The 22505-nt window shown below is 37.0% G+C and overlaps 2 protein-coding genes and 1 non-coding gene across 3 annotated transcripts; 1 reads left to right on the forward strand and 2 right to left on the reverse strand.

Moving 5' to 3' along the window:
* Positions 1–32: 32 nt before the first annotated feature.
* LOC121798805 (golgin candidate 4-like) lies at positions 33–5841 on the reverse strand. The gene is made up of 15 exons (XM_042197995.1): positions 5473–5841; positions 4914–5012; positions 4498–4593; positions 3960–4091; positions 3580–3718; positions 3434–3498; positions 2869–3036; positions 2583–2696; positions 2206–2334; positions 1796–2092; positions 1647–1712; positions 1282–1484; positions 1107–1161; positions 740–925; positions 33–520 (listed from the first exon to the last, which is right to left on the reverse strand). The coding sequence occupies exons 1-15, from the start codon at positions 5695–5697 to the stop codon at positions 284–286; spliced, it is 2211 nt and encodes a 736-aa protein (XP_042053929.1). The 5' UTR covers positions 5698–5841; the 3' UTR covers positions 33–283.
* Positions 5842–6572: 731 nt separating this feature from the next.
* LOC121801261 (U11/U12 small nuclear ribonucleoprotein 59 kDa protein-like) lies at positions 6573–10200 on the reverse strand. Its single transcript, XM_042200714.1, has 8 exons — positions 9875–10200; positions 9305–9650; positions 9135–9218; positions 8390–8455; positions 8061–8133; positions 7484–7872; positions 7112–7152; positions 6573–7006 (listed from the first exon to the last, which is right to left on the reverse strand). Exons 1-8 carry the CDS (start codon positions 10063–10065, stop codon positions 6928–6930), a joined length of 1269 nt encoding a protein of 422 aa, XP_042056648.1. The 5' UTR covers positions 10066–10200; the 3' UTR covers positions 6573–6927.
* Positions 10201–22349: 12149 nt separating this feature from the next.
* On the forward strand, positions 22350–22433 carry TRNAL-CAA. The gene has a single exon. It is a non-coding gene; the product is annotated as a tRNA-Leu (tRNA).
* Positions 22434–22505: the final 72 nt, after the last annotated feature.

Consider the following 22505-nt stretch of genomic DNA (forward strand, 5'->3'; position numbering starts at 1 on the left):
TCCAGCCCAAAAACATAAACAAACACTTACGATTACAACCGTAAAATTCAATAAATTTAAAATGCTGTGTTATGGTTTATGTATAGCGTTTATATACAATTCACGCAATTTGTAATATTCATTAACAAGTCTATCTGGAGCAGTGCCATCATGTCAACCAGACATTTTAAATGTGTAGATTTCTTCATACAGTTATAACAAATTTGACAAAGAATCGAAAGAACATTTAGGCTTATCACAGGTGGAAAAATTGTGTATTTACAGTCAGTACTTACATAAATAATCAGTATTTCGGTGGAAGTCTTGAACCTTGCAAACTGCTTTCTGATGAGGTGAGAGGAACCGTTGAAAACTCTGAATCTGAAGGTTCGCGTCGCAAGAAGTTTCCTTGAGGTAATGTTTTGACGTAAGGGGATGTGGTTTCTGTAGAGTTTTGATCTGGATTTGAATTATTGGCAGCCTCCCTCTTTTCCCTTTCTGTCTCGGTGAGAAGAAAGTCCACCCACAAATCTGCAAATGACTGGAAGAGAGATTTGACAGCAATCAGAAAAAATTATTCTCAGAGATTGAAAACATGGAACTGTCTATGTTCGCATACGCACATAATGGTATGAAATCACAAATTTTGTGTGCAAATGAACATGTTGCATGTGTTACGTGTACGGGCGTGAGAGACAGAGAGAGGATGGTGTAAACGAGACAGAGAGAGGATGGTGTAGACGCAGTGGACAACAATTACCTGGTCATCAGATGCCATAGCTGAGTGAGCTTCAGGGGCACCGCCACCCAGGATGCCCCCAACAAGCCGACCTGGAAGGCCTAATACACCTCGAACTACACCTTTGCCAGGCCCTAGCTGAGCAACACCAATTCTTTGTTTTTCTTCATCAGAAAATCCCAGCATACGACACATTAGATCGAGAACCTGGAGAAGATCAATCAAATGTACATTAACGTTTAGAGACAGCAGTTTGATTCTCTGTTACCATGAAATACACATCATTAAACATGGAATTCTGGAGGGAATATTAAAGCCATCACTGGAACATCTTTACTTAGCTCTCAATGATTCACTTAATGTTTTGGAAGTCCAGGCATAGACGCACCTCTTTACTGTGGTTTCTCTGGAAGTATGTCACTAGTAATTTGATCACAATGCGCCTGCAAATGAGACCACCAGTTGTAATAAATATATTATTACCACTCTTGAAGGCTAGCTTTCCAGTTATAGAGCAAAAATATAGGGTTGATATAAGCATCCTACAGGAACGGGAGTCTGACCTGTCAACAAGAAAATCAGAGTCCACAGACATCCTGTTTAATCTTGTCATGCTTTGCTCAAGTGCTCTACGGAGTTTTTCATTATCTTCCTCAAGCTTCTTAACTCTGTTCTTTCCTTCCGCAACCACAATATCAGCTTGTGAAAGCTTTCCCAATAGTTCCTTCTCTGCCCTCTTTGATGCTTCTGCTAGTTGGTGTGCTTCCTGGAATCATATCAATGGAAAGAAAAAGAATTTACAAGATGCACCTTGAATTATATATCCAGAAACAACTAGTACACAAACATTCATTTATAACTCAAAGCATTCCAGAAAATGAGTTTCAAACAACATTATTAATATTGCAATAAAGCTAACAAATTAAACCTGTAACTGCTTGATAAGCCTAGCTGATTCCTCTTTTGTGACTGACAACTCTTTGGCAAGACGTTCCTGGAAAAAAGATATCCATAAAATACAAATTGTGTATGCTTTCTCCCTTGCTCATATTCTATCACTAGTGAAAAAGAGCCTACCTTAGCCTCAATTTCAGCATAATACTGACCAAGAGCAGTTTGCAGATTAAGAACTTCCATATTCTTGGCATCTATTGTGCTGTAACAGTTACTCAATTTTCTTTTAAGATCATCTATAACTTCTTTAGCCTTCGCGTGTTCACTATTATTGGACATTTTTACTTCTTCTTGTCTTGAGATTGCCTGCTTAAGAGCATTCTCCAAATGTGATATTTGAACCTTTTGTTGGTCAATGATTCCTCGCAGTTCCTCAATAATCTTACTGTCCTCATCCATTTTCTCTGATTCTTCAGATTCCTGCGAGAGATTTTAGCAGACAGTTTTTGTAACATAATAACTATTTCCAGAGTGGTACTGATTATCATTGTATATGATGGTCAGCCTATAGAGAAGTTGAAGATGAGGTGAACCTTGTCCAACAAATGTTGCTTAAGACGATTTAATTCTTGCAAGGCTTTGTCCTTTTGCATGCATGCTTGCTTAAGGTCATTTTCTAGTTTATGCAAAGACTTCTGCATTTCCTCCTTCTCTAGCAATCCCTGCAAAGACTTTATTGGTTACACTAAAGCACTGCAACTTGTACAGTTTATATGGATACATGGATATCATGTAAAGCCATATTGAATATTGAACTTATCAATATGCATGAGTAAAACTGGAGGGAATAGGAAAATGCTCAAAAGTAAGATTTATTTGGATGGAAGTTAATTGTGTTTAGGAAGGGGGGCAACTAATCAACATACGAAAAAGGGATGCTCATCAGACAATAGAATGGTTAAATTTATACCTCATTCATGCTACTTGAATGTATATTTGAAAGATGCAGGCCACCAGGTTTGTCGCCGCGAACTGGAGAAGAATGATTTGCATTTAACGCAGCCTCACATTCTTCTTTTTCTTTCTACCATGAAAAATTGTTAAGGCCCAACGTCTGTATGAATATGCTTATGAATGTGTTCATATACATAACTAAACCAAACAACACACGAACACAAGGACAACCGAAAACAAACATGAAGCATGCAAAACAATTATTGAAAGGAAGTATTAGAAAAGCATAGGAAGACAAAGACCTTAATATTTCTGTTTTCTTCCTCCAAAGAAGCAATTATATTTTTCAACTTCTCCAAATTGTTGTATGGTTCTCTTCTATCACTTCTCTGTAACTCCATTTGCAACCTTCCTATCTCTGATATCTTCTGATTTAACTCGTCTTGTGTTCTGTTTATCTTTTTCAACATCTGAAATGCATGGGGGGAGGGGGAGTAGAAGTGGGTAAGATTACCATCTATAAGGCAGAAACAAGTTACAGCAGAATAAAAGGGGTAATACCATATTGATACCAAATAAAAAATACATCTGTGAATTTTGAAAATGCCAGCGACTCTAATTTACAGTAATATACGACTAGTCATAAGAGGTTTCATTTTTCAGTACATATCAAACCCACACAAAAACAATAATATTGACAGTACTTTTTGAAAAAATCGAAAAAAAGCTATTTCACATAGTCAATGAAATTATGAAGAGCATGCAAATAACTTTAAATGTATTAACGTTGTCAACTATTTTAAGTGAGGCTTGGGGCCCAGCCGTACTGATAATGGAATAGTAAAAAAGGCAACTACAAACACTCACTTTATATTTTTCATCTTTTAATGAGCTCAAGTCATGCTGAAATGATCCGTTCAACCTCTGCTCCTCTAGAAATAAAAGAAAAGAGTCAGTCAAATATTCAAAGATGTGTTACTCTGAAACAAGATCTTCAAGTAGTAGATGTGTACCTTGTAAACTTAGCTGGACACTTTCCAGCTTGCGACGTTCTTTATCAAGTTCAACCATCATTTGTTTCATTTGAGATTCATGAGTAGCTTGCATCATAGTGAAGGATCTAATTTTTTCTTCCATTGCATCTGAGAGTTCCTACAAGGCATTAGAAAAGCATTCACTCGCTGTTATGATGAAGAGCAGCACATTTCAAATTTACACTTCTAGAAACAATGAGAGACTTCCAATCACAAAAGCCATGAGAATGAACAGCAGCTAGAGTTTTCATTACTTTAAAAGCATGTGTAGTAGATTGTTACCAATTCCTAACATAGAGTATAAACTGAGAGTCGAACAAACAAATGCCAAGCACTGGGGAAAAGAATGGTTCTCCTACCCGTGAACTGGTTGAAGTCCCATTGCTTAATCCATCATGCTTTGTCACAACACCATTAGACAGTGTGCTTCCAGCACCACGGTTTTTTGTTGCAGATTTACTAAAGCGACTGAGAGACATATCACCATTACCCTGAGGATTTAAAGTTACAATCAGGTAACAAATAATATTAGTATCTGAAATTGCTCCTAAAGAAGTTGAATGGACATTAACACAATTTAAGTTGTGATCACATTATCTAGGACTTTCTTCACATCAGTCATCACTCAACTCCTATAGCTAACTACATACACAAGGTCGGCAGTGTAATTATTATCCAAAAAACTTTCAGAATGCCTACGTATCTGACAGAGTTTTATCTCCAAAACTAATGGATATATTTCTTGAGAGAAGCCGAATCCAAAACTATTTGAATGAGGCCATAAATAGTAACTCAACAAAAAAAGACATAAAAGAATAACCACATCTAATTAGACCAAATATTATGCCATGGAAGTCATAAAACTGAAATATGATCTGTTTCAACTAGCCTCGCCACCTTAAGAATAGTTTTAGGTGCACCATGAGCAGCATTTGTACTAAGGAGATTCTGCTTTAGTGAGCCATTTTCTTCAGTCAATCTCAAAATCTGATCCTGAAAAGAATAAAATCAACAAACTGTATGAGAGTCAATCAACCGTGAGAGCCCAGGACATATCCACTAAAAAATCCATCACTGATTCACTCGTATAAAACCTTGATTTATTATGTATGTTAGCTTGCAAGTGAAAACTAGCAACAACTCGCTCTTACTATTGACATTGAATAAAACTACAATTCACTATCAATAACCATCAAACTTTGACAGCAATAGCACATAAAACCAGGCCTCGCTAGATTGAGCTCAAAACCGCTCTCAACAATACATAATTAGTAGTACAAGATAGAGGTTATGATAGCAGAAGATCACTGTACCTCCTTTTCCTTTAATAAAGCCGCATAATTAACTGATAGAGCCTTTATTTCAGACTCAGATTCCTGAAGCTTCTTAATTTTTGTTTTGTACAGCTCGATCTGATAAAATAGTGGACAACTATTAGGACAAACAATTGTTCAAAACCAAGAAGCAGAAAAGGAAAAAAGAACTCCACCGTGGTTAAATAAATGACTTGTATCATTTGATCAAGACCAATGAGCACATTCCTTGCAACTTTCAAGACAACAGAAATATGTTCAGAATAATATAAAATGCTCTTTCCATAAACTGGCTACGTTAGACAGCATTGCTGCATAGACCATAAAGTCTAAATGGCACTCGTATATGCATTTCTATTCAATTACTATAAAAAAAACAACCCGTTCAAGCTGTTTCTACACGGTGCAAGCATTAGTAACTTAAGGTGATTGAGAAATATCCTTAGAGATGAAATTGAGATGCAGATACACATTAGCCCTCACCACAAGTACAGACACACATACGAAAACAAATCCAAAGTGAGATCAAACTAATAAAGCACAAATAAATCATAGATACCTCGTGGTTAGGCGGGGAATCAAATCCATTGATGATTGGCGAATGCGTCGGTGCACTGGAATTACGCGAAACTCTCCGCTCCGAACCTGAACTAGCGTTGTCGGATTGATCGCGCGGCGGAGAAGTGTACATAGACAGCTCTTCATCGTCGTCGTCATCGTGGACATCCAGTGCGATTTTACTCAGGCTTTCTTTCAAATTGGCCACCGAGCTCCACATCGGCATTGAGATTTACGCGCCAATATCTCTATTTCCCTCTTTCCCCTTCACCAAGATTTCGGAACTCGGGGAGAAAATTGTTAGGGGGGAAATTTGATAAGATTGATCTGAATTTGCAATATGATTAAGGGGTTTTGATGCTGCGCTAGATTTGAGAGCGGAAATAAATAAATAAATAAACAAAACAAAATTAATTATGTTTTATCTACCTGGAATTTGCAAGTCTCATTATTCGTCGGGTGATGCAATAAAACTTAAGAGGGCTAAATTATGTTCTGGCCTAATTTGTAAAAAGGCCTTGCACTAAGGCCCAGTAAAAAGTTAGCTATATATGCATACAAAATTTTCTTTATTCCTACTTACCGGACGTAATCCGTTGTTAACTTTTTTAAAGTTGCTATATATGCATACTGAATTTTCTTTATTCCTACTTACTGGATGTGATCCGTTGTTAACTTTTTTAAAGTTGCTAACTTATCAACTCATCAAGGCAATGTATTAAAAATATCAACACAATAATACTGAAATGTCAACATAAACTTAAGTTGATATTTTAATATATTATGTTAATATTGATATTTAAATGTCAACATAGTTTATTAATATATCAACACAATTACACAAATATGTGTTAATATTTTTAATACACTAAGTTGATGAGTTAGCGAGTTAGCAATTTAATCTCAATTATATTTATCAATATTCATCTCTGATAAGTGAATTAAATTAAAATTGTCACATTCTGAGCAAAACTAGGACTAATAAAAAATTGAGCAAAAAAGATTTTTTAGTACAGGGAACAAATTAATTGCCCGATGGGAAGATGTAAAAGACGTTTTAGAACAACTCATAAACTCCTACATAATTTGTCGGATAAGCAATAGCCTAACACCCTTCAAATAATAACATGCTTAGCATATGATCGTAATCTCAGTGGCGGCTTTGAATTCCTTAGTTGATGTTGCTCAAAAATTGAACAGAATCACGCAGAGCTAATAGCCTATTCCACTACAGTGGCCTTTCTATAAATTGGAGCGAATGCTAGTGAGAGAGAGGAGAACCAGGAAGGGAATGTCTTCTGAGATCTTTGGCGTTCTTCTTGTTCTATCCCATCAAGATCCAGACCTCCTAGCCTGGCGTCGTTTTCAGTTCTCGACAGCTCAGAGCCAAGAAGGACGTCCAATGGCTAGGCGTACCAGCAGTACAGCAAAGCCAGCTTCATATCCGAGGTCAAGATCATTTAGGTTTAACCAAATAGGATGCCCATATCTCATCTGCAGGAGGTGGCGGTTGAACCCAGTGCCCTGGTATGCGGCTGCATCCAAGTTACAGAACAATAAGAAACATGATAAAGAAGCCGATAAATATTTTGTTTGTAGTAAAAAATATCAATTGAACGGCGAGTATGAGGTGCACATACCTTCCTCCAGGTCTTATGTATGCATCCCATGTTCTTCTCACCTGAAATAACGGATAAAATCAATTATAGCAACAGAAACTTCTTATAGGTCAACACTATGAAGTTTGAACAAGGTAATGAATGAACGGACTGATTTGTTTAGATTGAGTAACAATAGCTTGAAAGCCTGTAACCAACTAATGTTGAGTTCATTCATAACTTATCTTCCTACAAACATAATCAACTACCTATAGAAAAAAGGTAAATGAATCAAGAGCAAAAGTAACAAGCTTCTATGATGGAGGACCACATAGTAGCACAGTGACATCTCCATATGAGGCAAAAAAAACATAGCAAGCCAGAAGCTCAGTTAAGTATGCTTCTAAAAGTTACCTCAATGAGTGTGCCCATATCAGCATTGCTACCATGATAATAGTGGTAAAATTCCATGGGCAAATTAGCAACAGAATCGTAATTACTGCCAGAACCAGGTCCAGTTGCATCAGGTTTTCTAGACTCATCATGGACAGTGTTCTTTAAAGATCTATCATTGTCTGTATCAATTTTTTGATTTTGGGTTTCTGTACAGCCACCATCTTCAAGGTTCGGTTCTTTTGCGTCTGGTGCATGACTCTTGATGTGTTTTCTTGATTCCTCAATAGTAGCAATAGCATCTTTAGCAGCATCTGTATCCACAGCAGCCATTGATCGTCGTTCTTCTTCCTCAACTGCAGCTCTAACTTGTTCAAGAAATTTGTCATCCTCTTCTGGAAGAAAATGACCTGCATGGTACAATTCATGGATTGTGTAAGCTGTTTAATTCCTTTTCTTATGATGCTTGGAAATCCACCTCTCGTCTATTTTGTGAAGATAGAGCAGAGCCTTTATAAATTAGACAAAATGCCTAAAACTCCTACCCATAATACAAACTACAAAGAATCTGCCTCGTCTATCAGTTAATGTTTTTCACCTTGTTTTTTCATTTTCTGTACTCTGAGAGAACGTAGTTCCTGCAGCTTTTCAACAATCAACACCAGCTCAAGCTGAAATACAAACACACACATAAATAAATAGTTACTCCATGATTCAAAATTTTGAGAAACAAAGAAATCAAGATAAATACTAATAAACACACTCAATGTATCAGGCAGAAGCTGCAGCCACATCAAAGCATCCTTAAAGGAATTGGAATATATATTTGACATAATGTAAAATAATCAAGACTTTGTCAACTAGCGATGCATGATTTTCGAGTTATTCTAATAGCTTACATGCCTACAAAGATATAAGTGTCATTACCTCGGATTCCAGTCTTTTCTTCTCCTCTTTTGCCTTAAGCTTGGCTATTTCCTCCATCTTTACTACCTGCATGGTATCAATACTTTTTTTCTCAGCCAAAGAAATAAGCGGATGTAAGTATTACCTAAAGGGGGATTCTTTGTACACAATTTCACAAAACTACATTTAGCATTGTAGATAAAAGAACCAAAAACTAGAAAAACAAATGAAAAGAAATGGTTCCTTGTACAAAGTAAATAGTAGTAAGTGATTAAGAAAATCAACCATAATAACATGTATGCATGATAGTTACTAGAATATCATAAGATTATATCCACACAAATAATCAATTTTTACTCTGCATTTTTACTGAGACCAAAATACAAAGTAAGTTTATGTAAAGAGAAAGCTTGAGCACATGACAGAAGAAGTATAGCATACACAAAAGATGTTTATGTCATAGCAGTTTGGACAATTATGCATCAAATTTTCAAGTATTCGACATCATTCTCTACACAAAACTCAAGCCCATCTCTCTTTAGGAGCCCACTCCACTGTATATCGTGTCTGATCGGAGTCTAAGTGTCCTCAATTTCAAAAATCAATCATAGAGGTTTGGCATGCCTTTTAGCTTACACATTATACTTTATAAGGTGGCAACATCTGAAAACTGCAACTTCACACTTTCTTTGTGGGAACATATATTACATAGTAAAGACTAAAGATGCAAAGCCTATTTTTCACAAAATCTGCAGTCTATATATACCTTGTGTTGAGCAATGTCTTTGGCCATCTCCTTTCTCATCCATTCATCTGCTTCCTTATCTACCTTTTCAAATTGCTCATACTCCTAAAACAAAGAACAGCCAATAAAAAAAACCTATATTCATACAGGAACTTATGATATGTAAAGCCTACTACTCCATATTTTAATACCTTAGCTAATTTCTCCGCTACCCGCCTCCTTTTCCTTTTCCGCCATAGTTTATTTCTTTTATACTTCTCCACTTTGTCAGCCAACCTTTTCAAAGCAGACTTCTCCTCCCAGGGACTGTTCTCATCCGCAACAACCCTGAATGGCTCCAGCAGAAATCTCAGCTTCGACATCACAGCATTCACAGCGCTCAACGTCATACTTTCCTGGAATTCAACTCCAATGCAGTTGTCCTTCATGAATTTAGAAAACCTACTCATAGATATGTTGCGACGGCCAAAATCTTCGCTTTCACTAATTTCAAAACCCTCTTCTTTCATCTGAATCAATATTTCCATCTCTTTTTCCCTGATCAAGCAAATTTCAAATCAAATCCAACAATACGACAGATTACGATTTAAGATTGGAAACAATTCCCAAAATACAATCAACGATGTCACCAGTAACTATCATGACGAGATTGAGAAACGCTAATTTCAGCGGTGAAAATGGCATTCCATGTAAGAATCAGCTAAATGTCAATGAAAAATTCAGCGCAGATTATACAAGATGAAGAGCAGAGACGTCGTTACATTGCTTTGGCGAGGTTTAAAGTGTCGTGAAGTTCTTTGAGGCGGCTGCTGACGTTTGCCGAAGTCCAGAACGAAGCAGAGGGAGGGGGCATATACGGAAGCGGCGGCGGTGGTGCCGGCGCTCGTAGCGGCGGTGGCGGGACCCAAGGAGGTAGGGCCGGATCGTATGGAGGCATCCCCATCGGATTCATCGTGTGAAGTTTCCAGAATCTGCCGTGGACCCAGGCTGCTCCGGCTCCGACCCCACACTATGGCTGCTTCGTCTCCATGGAAGAGAATTAGAGGAATAGAGAGTAGAAGAGGTGAAATAGTTTCACGGAGAAAAGTTGTTTGTTTTATTAAACCTAGGCACTATTTTAAAAAGAGTGTACTAGTACAAATTTGGAATACACCTCTACGTATACACCTTATATTGTATACTAGTACAAATTTGGAATACACCTCTACGTATACACCTTATATTGTTTCAAGCATTTTTCACTATTCACATATGCTAAGAGCATTCACAATAACACGTTCTAGCCATAGGCTAGAATTATGACTAGCCAAAAACACATCTTGTTACGTCATTAGGACTTTCCACAGTCTACCACATCACTAGGACTTTTCACAACCCAATAATAGGCTAGCACTAGGACTAGCCGACGCCCAAGCCAAGCAAATAAATTCACAAATACGTAAATTAAAAATTCGATACAAATACGGAGAAAGTGCAATAATAACTTCATTAAATATAAAAAAATTACATAGTACAAAAAAAAGACTAGTAAACTTTAAAAAACGATTCAAACAAATTACATTTTAGATATCAACGTGCAATTCTACGCGCCCATAACTCTTCAATTATATTTGAAGTCGAATATGAGCTTCTTGTTGGCGCACATCAGCAAATGCTTGGACCCTTTCGGCGTCCCCTCGGGGTATCCCCATTCGTACATTGGCGGTGGCCATACCGTGGCTTGGACCAGCAACATCTTCAGCGGCCCAATCGACCTTCAACTTCGACAATCATGTTGTGCATGATAATACATGCGTACATGACATCGACAATGCAGTTAATATACCACAGGCGTGTTGGGCCCTTCACCGCCCCCCATCGAGACTGGAGCACACCAAATGTCCGCTCGACATCCTTGCGCACCGCCTCTTGTCGTTGCGCAAAGTAATTTCTTTGGATCTATTGGGCATCTTATCGTCTTCAGAAAGACGGGCCATCTGGGGTATATCATGTTGGGACTACCGCAGCGGAAGACACGGAAAACAAAAAGGTCCTTACAGATCTATTTAGTTGATTATGCATTCGATTCCAATTTCAAGCAATAAAACTAGATCTATAGATTAACACATCAAATAAACAATTTAACATGTAATTTGATGTAGATTCGATTGTTACCTCTTGATCCATCATAGGATTGACGTTGCTAGTTGTACCACCCGGAGATCCTTAATTTATCGACCACGAATCTTCCGTACTATTCCCACGTCCTTGATTATTCATCCTTGTGGGCGGATCTTGAACAATCAAATAAAAGTGATATGAGATCTAGGGAAAACCAACAAAAAATACGAGATTGTCTTGATCTAATCCTATGAATTAGGATAGAACAAGAACAAAAACCAAAACCCTAATCTCCCTCGTGCAAAGGCACGAAAACCGAGGTATTGAGGGAGAGAGTGAGTGCCGGTTATGGCGGCTAGGGTTAAGGTTAGGAGTGTTGTGTGTTGTGTTGTGCATACTAGGGTGTCTCATCTCTTCACTATTTATAAGCTTGGACTTAGTGGGCTAGGATGGGGATCCATGGAATGAAATAGATGTTGGGCTTTCCCATTAGATAAATATCTAATTAAATCAAATGACCCATGATTTAATAAATTATCAATGGAATATTATTTTGTTCCACTAAAGAATAATATTGCACTCCCATTTAAATCACCAAATTACAAATAACTTGGGTCCATTTTATTTTATAATATTTCCCGCATGTAAGATTATCTTAATCCATCAATTTAATTCTTTTTGTTTGGTACGTGACTTGAATTAAATTAATTCTCAAAGAGTTTTTCTAGTTCAAAACTTTATTTATTATTCGTGGAAAATTCCAACTACGCAGATTTCTGAATAATAAATTCTTTTTTCAAACACCTCTTGGGGATTTAATATACCACACTGGGCACGTGAATTCTATGAAATAATATTCCAATACCTTCATGTTATTCAATTACTACCACCCAAGATATCATGTTTGAGTTACGTACAAACTCTCCCATATTAATAAGTGAAAGAGCAGGTTTGAGCAGGTGTCGCGTCAAGCAAAGGATGTATCATACTGATCAGGATGGAAGTCCCAGCTAAGCCTGAACATGGTATTAATAATTCCTCAACCCACTTCTAGTGACTAGTATAGTGGATGTAAGGTTCGAATCCCACCGATATGAATGCGCTTTGGTAATTGTGGTGATATTCTGGAATTGTTGGTTAGCTACCACGTTTTGGGTTGAGATCCTATCTAGGCGGGAAATTAAGGTGGTACTCTACTGACTAATAGGTGTGAAAATGATCGACTTGTGGCTGTGTACGTGAGAGTAGGGAACAAAGTGCTTCAGAGACATGTGGAAAGTAGGTGGTTACTATAAAATGCTAAACGAAATATCAGAGAATAAGTGGTAGTTAGGTAACTAGACAGACAGATCTGTAGGGTACCTGCAGAAAAAGTAAGGATAAAACAAAAAGTAACTAAAAAGTAGAAGTGGTCCCAAATTTGGATGTGTACATCGTCTTCTTCACAAGGTATGAACACAAATCAAAAGAAAAGAACTCAGAACAAACTCAGATTCCATGAACAAGAATTCCAGATCTACGAACACCAAGATTCAGATTCACAATTAAAACTCTAAAACGAAGAGTAATCCAGCGAAACAAAATCAGCTACTGGGTGACAAGCAAGGTGGCAGAATTACGTAAATCAGATCTCGCACTTAAACACTTCAGAAATTAGATCTAGGCAGCAACTTAACTAACAAACACAGATCAGACAATTCCAAATGAAATCATGCTTTTAACACTTAGAAATTACCGCAAAAGCTAGATCTAAGCTACCTAGGCAGAATGAAACAAAATCGAACCGAAAGAAATGCATACAAACAACTTCATTGCATAAAAGGCATTTGGATCTAAACGAAACACTACAAAAGCAAACAGAAACTGAAAGTGCAACAGATCAAACGTAAGGCAACAAGTAAAGATTAACTAAGAAAGCAAATAAAGATTGTTTTTGCCACTCCGGGCGATGAAACTGCTACTACTACGGAAACAACTGGCTGGAATGATAGAAAGCGAATCTCCGGCAGACTGATGGAACTTCAGGAGATCATGGTTGTGGCGAGGAATGAGAAGATGTAGGACGATGCTGAAGGAACTGATCTACCGAGAGAGAATATTCTAACTAAGTGTGAATGGCGATCTTTCCTTTATCGATGATGATTTCCTCTCTCCAAGTGGCTTCCTTTTATAGGGAGGCCAGCCCTTGATTTTTAGGATAGACTCTCTTCGCGAAATGACCCTTTTGCCCTTACTTGTGGCTGATCTTCCCAGCAATCCTTCTTCTCCATCTCGAGCCTTTTGGGCATGCATACTGGTCAGTATTGCACCCTTCTGGTGCCCTTTTTCACCTGAATTGTCCGACTCTTTCCATACTGACTAGAACCCTTTCCCTGCACACTTTAGCAACTGTTTTGCAGATATAATCCAATTATGCACGTATACTGACTAGTAACCAAGGCCTAGAATACGACTTATCAATAAGTCAAAGTGGCGTCTGATTAAATAAACAATATTGATATTAATTTCATAGACTAGAAAATACTAAAATTTCTGAAATATATTCTTTCAGTAGATAGCAATAAAGAATACATTTCGTATTAGATCCTTTCAATGTTTTACCACACCGGTGTTACTAATCTCTTATTAGGTAAGAGAGAATTATCACAAACACCGCAACCATACCAATAGCCAAAGCCTATCTAGGTTGTGAATACGTTTTTCTTCTTACTAGATCTGGCCAAGTCCCCTATTGGAAAACTCATGAGGATTCATCGAATTTCCCTACTTTGACCTTCTTAGTAAGAAGCCTTAAACTTGTTTATTATATTTCAATAAATAAACCATTATATTATATTATTTATTCTCATAATTAGGTAAACAAGTGGACGTAGCGTTTCTCGTATACATGCACAAGCTGACTGTACAAAGGCATGTACGCTCGAAACATCTTTTAGTATACAATACCCAACATATCTCATCCGCCAAATAGTAGCCCATATCGTGTTGGTTGCCATTGGCGACGAAACTGATGGCCGGTCCAACACCCAGACACTGCTCGTTGAAAAGGGTTGACGACTGGGGGATGTTGACGTCGTTGTTCGATCCGGCTACCCCAAAATACGAATGTCAAATCCGTGGCCGGTAGTCAGCTACGACCTCGAGGATCATCGTGGAATTCTTGCCTTTGAAGCCGGTTGTGTACATTCCTTTCCAAGTAGTGGGACAATTCTTCCACCCCAAATGCATACAATCTATGTTGTCCAACATCCCGGGAAAGCCATGCACCCTCCCGTGTATATCCATCAGACCTTGGCAGTTTTTAGGGGTAGGCTTTCAAAGATACTTCTCCCCGAATATGTGAATGATGCCCCGACAGAAATGCATCAGACACTAGATGACAATCGTCTCGCTTATGTGAAGGTACTCGTCGAACATGTCGGTCTCGCCTCCGTAGGCCAACTGCCTGATTGCGGCGGTGCACTTCTGTATCGGCGAGTATCCGGATCTACCACTCGCATCTTCCCTAAACCGAAAATACTAGTACCGAGACTCTAAAGCCGACACGATACGCAAAAATAGTGGTCGGTGCATCCTAAAACGCCACCGAAAAAATGACTCCCCAAACCGTGGCTCCTCAGCGAAGTATTCGTCAAACAACCGTTGGTAGGCAGTGAGGTGGTCCCGGGGAACTACAACTCGATGATGAATGAGGCGAGGGACCGTTGGCTACTCCTGTTGGCGCAAGTGCTCTTGCACCAACCGATCTACCTCCTCGGAAGTATAGGCCCACAACTATTTGTCAATTCGCCTCGATGGATTAGCATCACCATCATAAGCCATTTTGTATCCACAGATGAGAAATGAAGAGAAGGGGAAAGGAAATTCGTTAACACAAGTGGTGTGAATGAAATGAAATGAAACGAGCCATATATATAGATTTGAAATAAAAAAAAATTAAAAATGTTGTTCTCCGATCCAGGGCCCGCAATAGCGGACGAGCGACCGGCTAACACCCGTCGATCGCGCCCGGCCTCTCGTCCTTCTTTTTGTCGTCCGAATTTTTTGCCCAGCCCAATAGCGGACGTCCGCGACGCACGAGCCGCTAACCGGTGGCTAGGGCGTGCTTTCGTCCGCTATTGCGGATGCTCTTAAATCCTTTTACCATTTGAATTTAACTATAATGCCACTAAGGACATCCTGGCATTTCTAATACTAAGGGGTACCATAGATTTTTTTTTATTGTTGTTATAGGAGTACCTCAATTGGAATTTTAATATTTTATTGATACCTGAAATGATATATTCCCTCCGGCCACAAAAAATAGTCTCATTTATCGATGACACGAGTTTTAATTTGATATTGGTAAAGTAAGAAAAAGGATAAGAAAAATAGGGTAAAATAAGAGAGATAGAGAAATAAAGTACTCCATCCGTTCTCTTACAATTGAGTCATTTTTTTTATTTCGGAAAGCTCCCTCATAATTGAGTCATTTCCATATATAGTACCATTTTTCTCTTTCTTACTTTTTTTTACACACACACACACAGACACAGACACACACCCACACACACACACATATCGGAGTGCGTGATACATTCGGCAAGCGAGCTAACCCTGACACATAGTCCCTCATGGCTCGAAGATTAGCCCTGACACACGCAGTCGCGCACCAGCCTGTGAGCAAGCCCTTCCTCAGGCTCGTTCTCTAGCCCCCCGTTCGACGGGCCTGGGGCAGCCGGGGTCGGTACCGTAAATTCTCGCCATCAAGCGGGTCGGGGTCTGCAAGCTTGCCAAGCCCAAAGGCCCACAGGGGAAATTAATCCCAAGTTGCGCCATCCAGGATTCGAACTCATAACCTCCTGGATGGGCGGTATCCTTGCCTCTCTTCTCAACTAGTTGAGCTATGAGGCTTGGATTCTTTCTTACTTTACTCTTCTTATTTTATTCTCTTTACTTTATTCACTTTTTACTTTATTCACCCTACTTTTTCCCTCTCTTATTTTTTTATCTATTTATTTAACACACTCAACTTCACTTTCTTAAACTCTGTGCAGAAATAGTTTTACCTCAACTATGAGGGAACGGAGTGAGTAGTATTATGTTACTCCCTCCGTCCCATAAAAATATGTGCACTTTCCATTTTCGTCCGTCCCACAAAAATAAGTGCATTCAATTTTTGGAAAATTTATATCAATTAAATAATGTAGGTCTCACTATCCACTAACTCTACTTTAACTCCCATTCTTCTACTCTCTCTTACTTTATCATATCATTCTCATCCTCTCTCTTACTTTACCAATTTTGTCTTAATTCTCATGTCATATCTATTGCCCATATTTTTATGGAACAGATGGAGTATTATTTTTAAAAAGTTGAGTTTTCTTCATCCTCTCCAATAAGGACATCTATTTTTTACCTTTGCAATTTTGATACCAAAATGAGTTCAACCCCTTTTACCATTTCAATTTTGATTATTTACTCTCTAGCAATATTAACTTGATGGGGGCCAAAGAAAGTTTTTGATAATTTCAAAAAAAATTGAAGTAGAAAAATAAAAATAAAAGTTCTCGAGAGTGGCTTAAGCCCTCCATCGAGAGAGAAGAAGTGAATGGTCCTTTTTATTAAGTGTGAAGTTCAAATAGAAAAGACAACAAGAAGAATTGACAGAGTAGAAAAGAAAAGGGTTTAGGCTAAAGACTAAAAAACACTTCTGGTGACATTTTGGTTAAATTTGAGTGGAAAAGGGCTAAAAAGTGTGTGAATAGTGAAAAAGTCTTTCCAATGATATTAGGTCCATACATAGAGGTGTGTTGCAATATTTTTGAAACATAGGGGTGTCTAGCGTGCGAACTCCCATACATAGGTCCCAAGTTTGTATTTCACTCTTTTAAAAATGAGTGAACTGCCTCAAAAGTTTCTAACGTTTTGGGTTGTGACACCACAGACCCCTAACAAAAAAAATTATCGCCAGAAAACCCTGACGTTAAATATAATCACGAATCATATTTTTTTCTTACTAAAACACCCTTAGGCCTGAAAAGGGCATTTTGATCAAAACCCTCACAATGATGACAACGTCAGCCTGCATGTTACTATGCAGCTACTGTTCCTTACACAAATTGTAGGGAACAGACGTTTGAAAGCGGCTTTTTTTGTGTGTGCAACAATCCTTCACCTTCAACACGCCACATATACAATTCTTATTATTTACAAAATTTCAAACACTCCACCACTCCACTCCACTTTTCACTCTCAGCCGCATAAACACTATTTGTAAACACTCAATCTAAAATCGAAAGACTCGCGACATTTGCATGAATGCCGCCAAAACGGAAGCGAGGTAAGTCCTCTGGCGCATCTATTACACTTGTATTTTGCATGGTTTTAGAGGGTAGTTTTGTATGAATAAAATAATATTTTGTCTATTATTAGGCGTGTTTATATCTACTTCCCTATTATATTGGTATTTTGACGATTTTGTGAGAAATATGTAGAAAAATGTACAAAACATGTGGATGTGCAACAGCTTTGGTTCGAGACAGTTTTTCTGGAGAATCCGCCAGTAACGCATTGGAAAAACGCCGTAGGCAGCTGGTGACTCGCCAGCTTCGACGCACAACCACCTGGCGACTCGCCAGCTTCGACCGCCAGTTTATTTCATGCCCAAAGTCAACCCTAGGTATATATATGCCTAGGAAACGCCTCCCAACACGATTTCACACGCCTCCTACCCCAAAAATATCAGTTTTTCACCTAGAAAGAAGAGAAGAACGAGTAGAGAACGAGTATTCATTGCGAGATTGAAGACGAGGCCACCAATCCGCCCAATCCAATTCTGAGAGTTCATACTTTAGTTTATTTTTGTTCAAACAATGTTTTTGAATAATTCTTCGAATATTTCTTTGACTTTTGTGACGAACATGAGTAGCTAAATCTTTCGTAGAGTTCTACGGGGGAGATACAATGATTCTTATGTTTAATTGATTTCCTTTTTCTATGCCTTGGCTCATGTGGATATTTCGATTTCTTCTGTGCTTATACATTTATTTGATTGATCACCTTATAAATGCATGTGGATTCTACTACAAGAACTGAGAAGTGAGTAGTTTAATTTGAAAGAGAAGAAATTGACGTCTTTGCCAATATAATCGAGAGATTTGAGCCTTTGAATGAAGCTAAGTATCTTAGGAGCTATTAGGAGTTGTTGCCTTAGTTCTAGGAAGGAGACTTCGGTTCTAGGTAGCAATCTACAAATCGTATGCTTCGAGAGAAGATATAGTTTTACCATAGTGATAGCTTAATAAACCTTGAGACTCTTTGTGTGGCATAGTCTAGAAATTAGTTGAGCATATGATAGTTGTTATCGATCCCGTAGGATTCTGCCTTCCCAATCCTTGATCTACACCCATTACCTTTTATTTGCTTTTAGTTATCTAAGTTGTTCCCAATTGCTTAATTATTGTTTATGTTTTTGCTTTTAAGTACATTTAGAAAAACAAAACCTTCCGATTCATCTAGATAGTAGTTGAGGTTGGTTCGTGGTACTTTTAAAAAAAATTAACTTCATATATCCTATATGAAGGAGGAAATTACAAATAAACTCCTATAGCAGGGAAGAAATTACAACTGATGTCAAGAGGACTCGAACTCGGCACCTCATACAATAATGTCTAAGCTCCTTGTCGCTAGGACAAAGGCTCTGGACAGGTTGGTTCGTGGTACTTAGTTTGGCACTCATTGTCTCCGTGGATACGATACTCTTGCTTACTATTTGCTACATTAGCCTCGTACACTTGCGGGTATACTTGTGTTAAAAATAAATTGAGTCAGCATCCTCCTCACGGAGTTCATCTCGGCGGCAACAGAACCACCACTACTGCCACCACCTTGACATGCACCGGAGGTCATCAATGTAGACCCAGAAACTTGGGATATCCATGATCATGAATTGGATTTTTTCATTCTCGAAGATGAATACAGTAAGTTGGGGTCATATTAAAATGCATATAGCATCTAATCTACAACTAAGATCAATCATATACCATTATATCTTAAAATGAGTGTATGAGAATAAAACTCATAGATTTCAATAAATAATAGATAAAATATCAACAAAATGGTAAAAAGGTCAATCTGTTATAACATACAATTTTCATGGTTCTTTTATATCAATATAGTGTAATACAAATATCAACACAATGACATAAAATTTTCAACACAAGTATATGAAAATATCAATATAGTTTTATTGATATTGTAGATGTATTATATTGAGATATTTTGATGCATTTATTGATATAAAATATGTTTATCAATATATACGAAAATTGAAATAAAAATTATAAAATTTCATCATCTGATCATCGTCGGAACATATGCAATTGAGATCCCATAAGAATCCTTATGAAATTACCATTAATTAGATATATTTTTTTTATGAAAAAATAATTTCAATCGAGAGAGTTACGTAAATTTCAAGTTTTAAGATGATTTTGATGAGAGCGAAAGTGGCTAGTATAACTAACATATACTATAAGAATTGACCTATCTACAATTTAAATTTATTTAATAATTTTTTAATTTTAAATATAATATACATGACATTATTTCAACCACTAGATCTCCTCATCTAATGGCTAAGATTTTGTCTTAATTTGGGATTGCCAATTAGTTAGCAATTGATTATAACCCCAGTAAGTTGGGTTTTAAAATTTCACAAATTATACTTTAGAATTTCACCGATAGCCTTACTCTGTGATTTAGGGCTTCGAAATTGAAATTGTTGGAAATTTCTTTAGATGTTGTGCTTTGATTATTGTTCGATTTGTCGTTATTATGGATGTTGTATTTTGTCATTTATTTATTGTTTTTTTTTTGTAATCCTTAACAAAGGATCTTCTTGGGATGTTTTCCGTAGCTTTCTATCATAGTGGTTCAAACTTCGAAACCAAAGAAGAGAACAAGTACGTTGGTGGTTATCTGACTTTCTTTTACTTTTGCAACATTAACCGGTTCGAGCTCATAGATCTGTCTAGTATGATGCTGAAGTTGAAGTATGATAGGAAAACCGTATACGAGTTTTATTACTGTCATCTCAAATATGGTCGATATTGAAGGTAGCATGTTAAAGTGCTTGTAAGCCTACCAAGACCGTCATTGAGACCCTGTAATATGTTTATCACTTGGCTGATTTGAGCATGGGTTCTCCTAATAAAATATAAAAAGTTCCAATGCTCGGTTTTTGCTTATCACTTCTCTTTTGTTTTGTGTTGTACTAATCTTTTGGTGGCTGGCGGTGGTGACGTTGGATTCCCTGAAAATACAACATGAAAATAGAACCATACAATTCTTCTACAAAATACTAGTAAAACACAATCGAAATAACAAAATGTGATAAAGACTCAAAACCTTATCTCAAAAATAAAGCATTATAACTAGGGTTGGGGAAAAACACCGAAATACCGGCCTTATCGTATAAAATAAAACACCGTAAATACTGAATTTTTGGTATACCATGATTTTTGGTATGGTATGATACCTAAACGGAATCTTTCGGTAACGTAACATATGAATTTTCATATACCGCGGTGCACTGCTGTATATCGAAATTCAGTATATATCGCAAATTGAGGTATATACCGTAAAATATAAATATAATTATATGTAAAATATATTTTATATATTTTTAAATTTAAATTGTAAAATATATTTTATATATTTTTAAATTTAAATTATAAAATCTATTGTGAAATATAAATATAATTATGGATAAAATATTTAATATATTTGTAAACTATAAAATATAAATAATATTCTAAAAACCCAAACTATCTATTTTCATTGATGTTGAAAGTCAGGTATACCGAACTTCGGTACGGTATACCGAAATAAGGTACGGTATCAATATGGAATTTCACCATACCGAAAATAAGGTGTGTGCAAGTCTGTGTATGATATCAGTTGGGAAATATCAACCCTAATCTCCTGTATGATTTGACAAAAGTCTGTGTAAGTCTGCAGGTGGGTGCAAGTGTGCGTATAGTAGGTGTGCAGGTTAGCGGTCATTTGACTAAATTGCCTTTCAAGTCATTTAGGCATTTTAGTCCGAAAAGTGACTAAAAAACATGATTCGTGATTATATTTAACGTTAGGTCCTCTAGCGCTATTTTTTGTTAGGGATATGTGATGTCACAATCCAAAACGTTAGGGACTTTTGAGGCAGTTCACTCTTTAAAAATTGATGATTGCGTTACTTTTTTAATTAGTTTTGCTTGGATAGTATCTACTCCCTCCGTCCTATTACTTTCCTTTTTACTTTGTTCAAACCAAAATGATTCATTACTAAAATTAGAAACAACTTTATCTCTACTATATTCCATCTTTCTTATTTTACTATCTCCACTTAACACACAAGTTAAAGTTGCATAAAATCTCATGCCACCCAAGGAATGAGTCATCTTCATCGGGACGAAAGGAGTACTAATTTCTTCATGAACTGCCAAACATATAATATACTATGACATGTAATTTTGCATCATAAAATCGATATTTAGTTTTAATTGACGTTATACCGTACTCCTTCTGTCCCACTCAAGATGGTCACATTCTTGAGTGACACGATATTTTAGAAAGTGTTGTTAGGTGAAATAAAGTATAAATGAAAAATGTAGTTGAATATTTTAATGAGGAGAGAGGAGGTTATTTCTAAATTTGAAAAGTGACCATCTTGATTAGTACAAACAAAAAAGAAAAGGTAACCATTTTGAATGAGACGGATGGAGTATTTACACTAGTACTGCTACTTAACAAGTTTGGCTTAAATCTTTATATTAATGTACATGAAAAGCATATATTTTCCTTACATATTTCCTTTTCTTCATTGTAAAATTAAATTCAATGTTTATTTAGAGTTACACTAGGGACATGATTTTAGTTTGGTGGAGTACTCCAATTTCTAATTCAACTATTCAAAATTTAATTTCCACCGACTTTAGCATTGTAATTAGTTGGAAAATACTAGTAACCTTAATGAAAAGGTCTGTGCCTAGATTCCTGTTAAAACAGTTTGTATAATGTCGAAGCAAAAAAAATTTAAGAAGCAAATTTATTCAAATATAGAATATTAGTGTAAATAACAGAAGATTAAGCAAAAAAGTCAGGATGGCCGAGTGGTCTAAGGCGCCAGACTCAAGTTCTGGTCTTCGTGAGAGGGCGTGGGTTCAAATCCCACTTCTGACATTTTTCTGTTGTCCCAGGATTTAGTGTTTCTTAAACTTCCATTTATTTTGTATGGTTTTCACTTATCTTCCC

Source organism: Salvia splendens, chromosome 4 (assembly GCF_004379255.2).
Source record: "Salvia splendens isolate huo1 chromosome 4, SspV2, whole genome shotgun sequence".
Taxonomy (NCBI): Eukaryota; Viridiplantae; Streptophyta; class Magnoliopsida; order Lamiales; family Lamiaceae; genus Salvia; species Salvia splendens.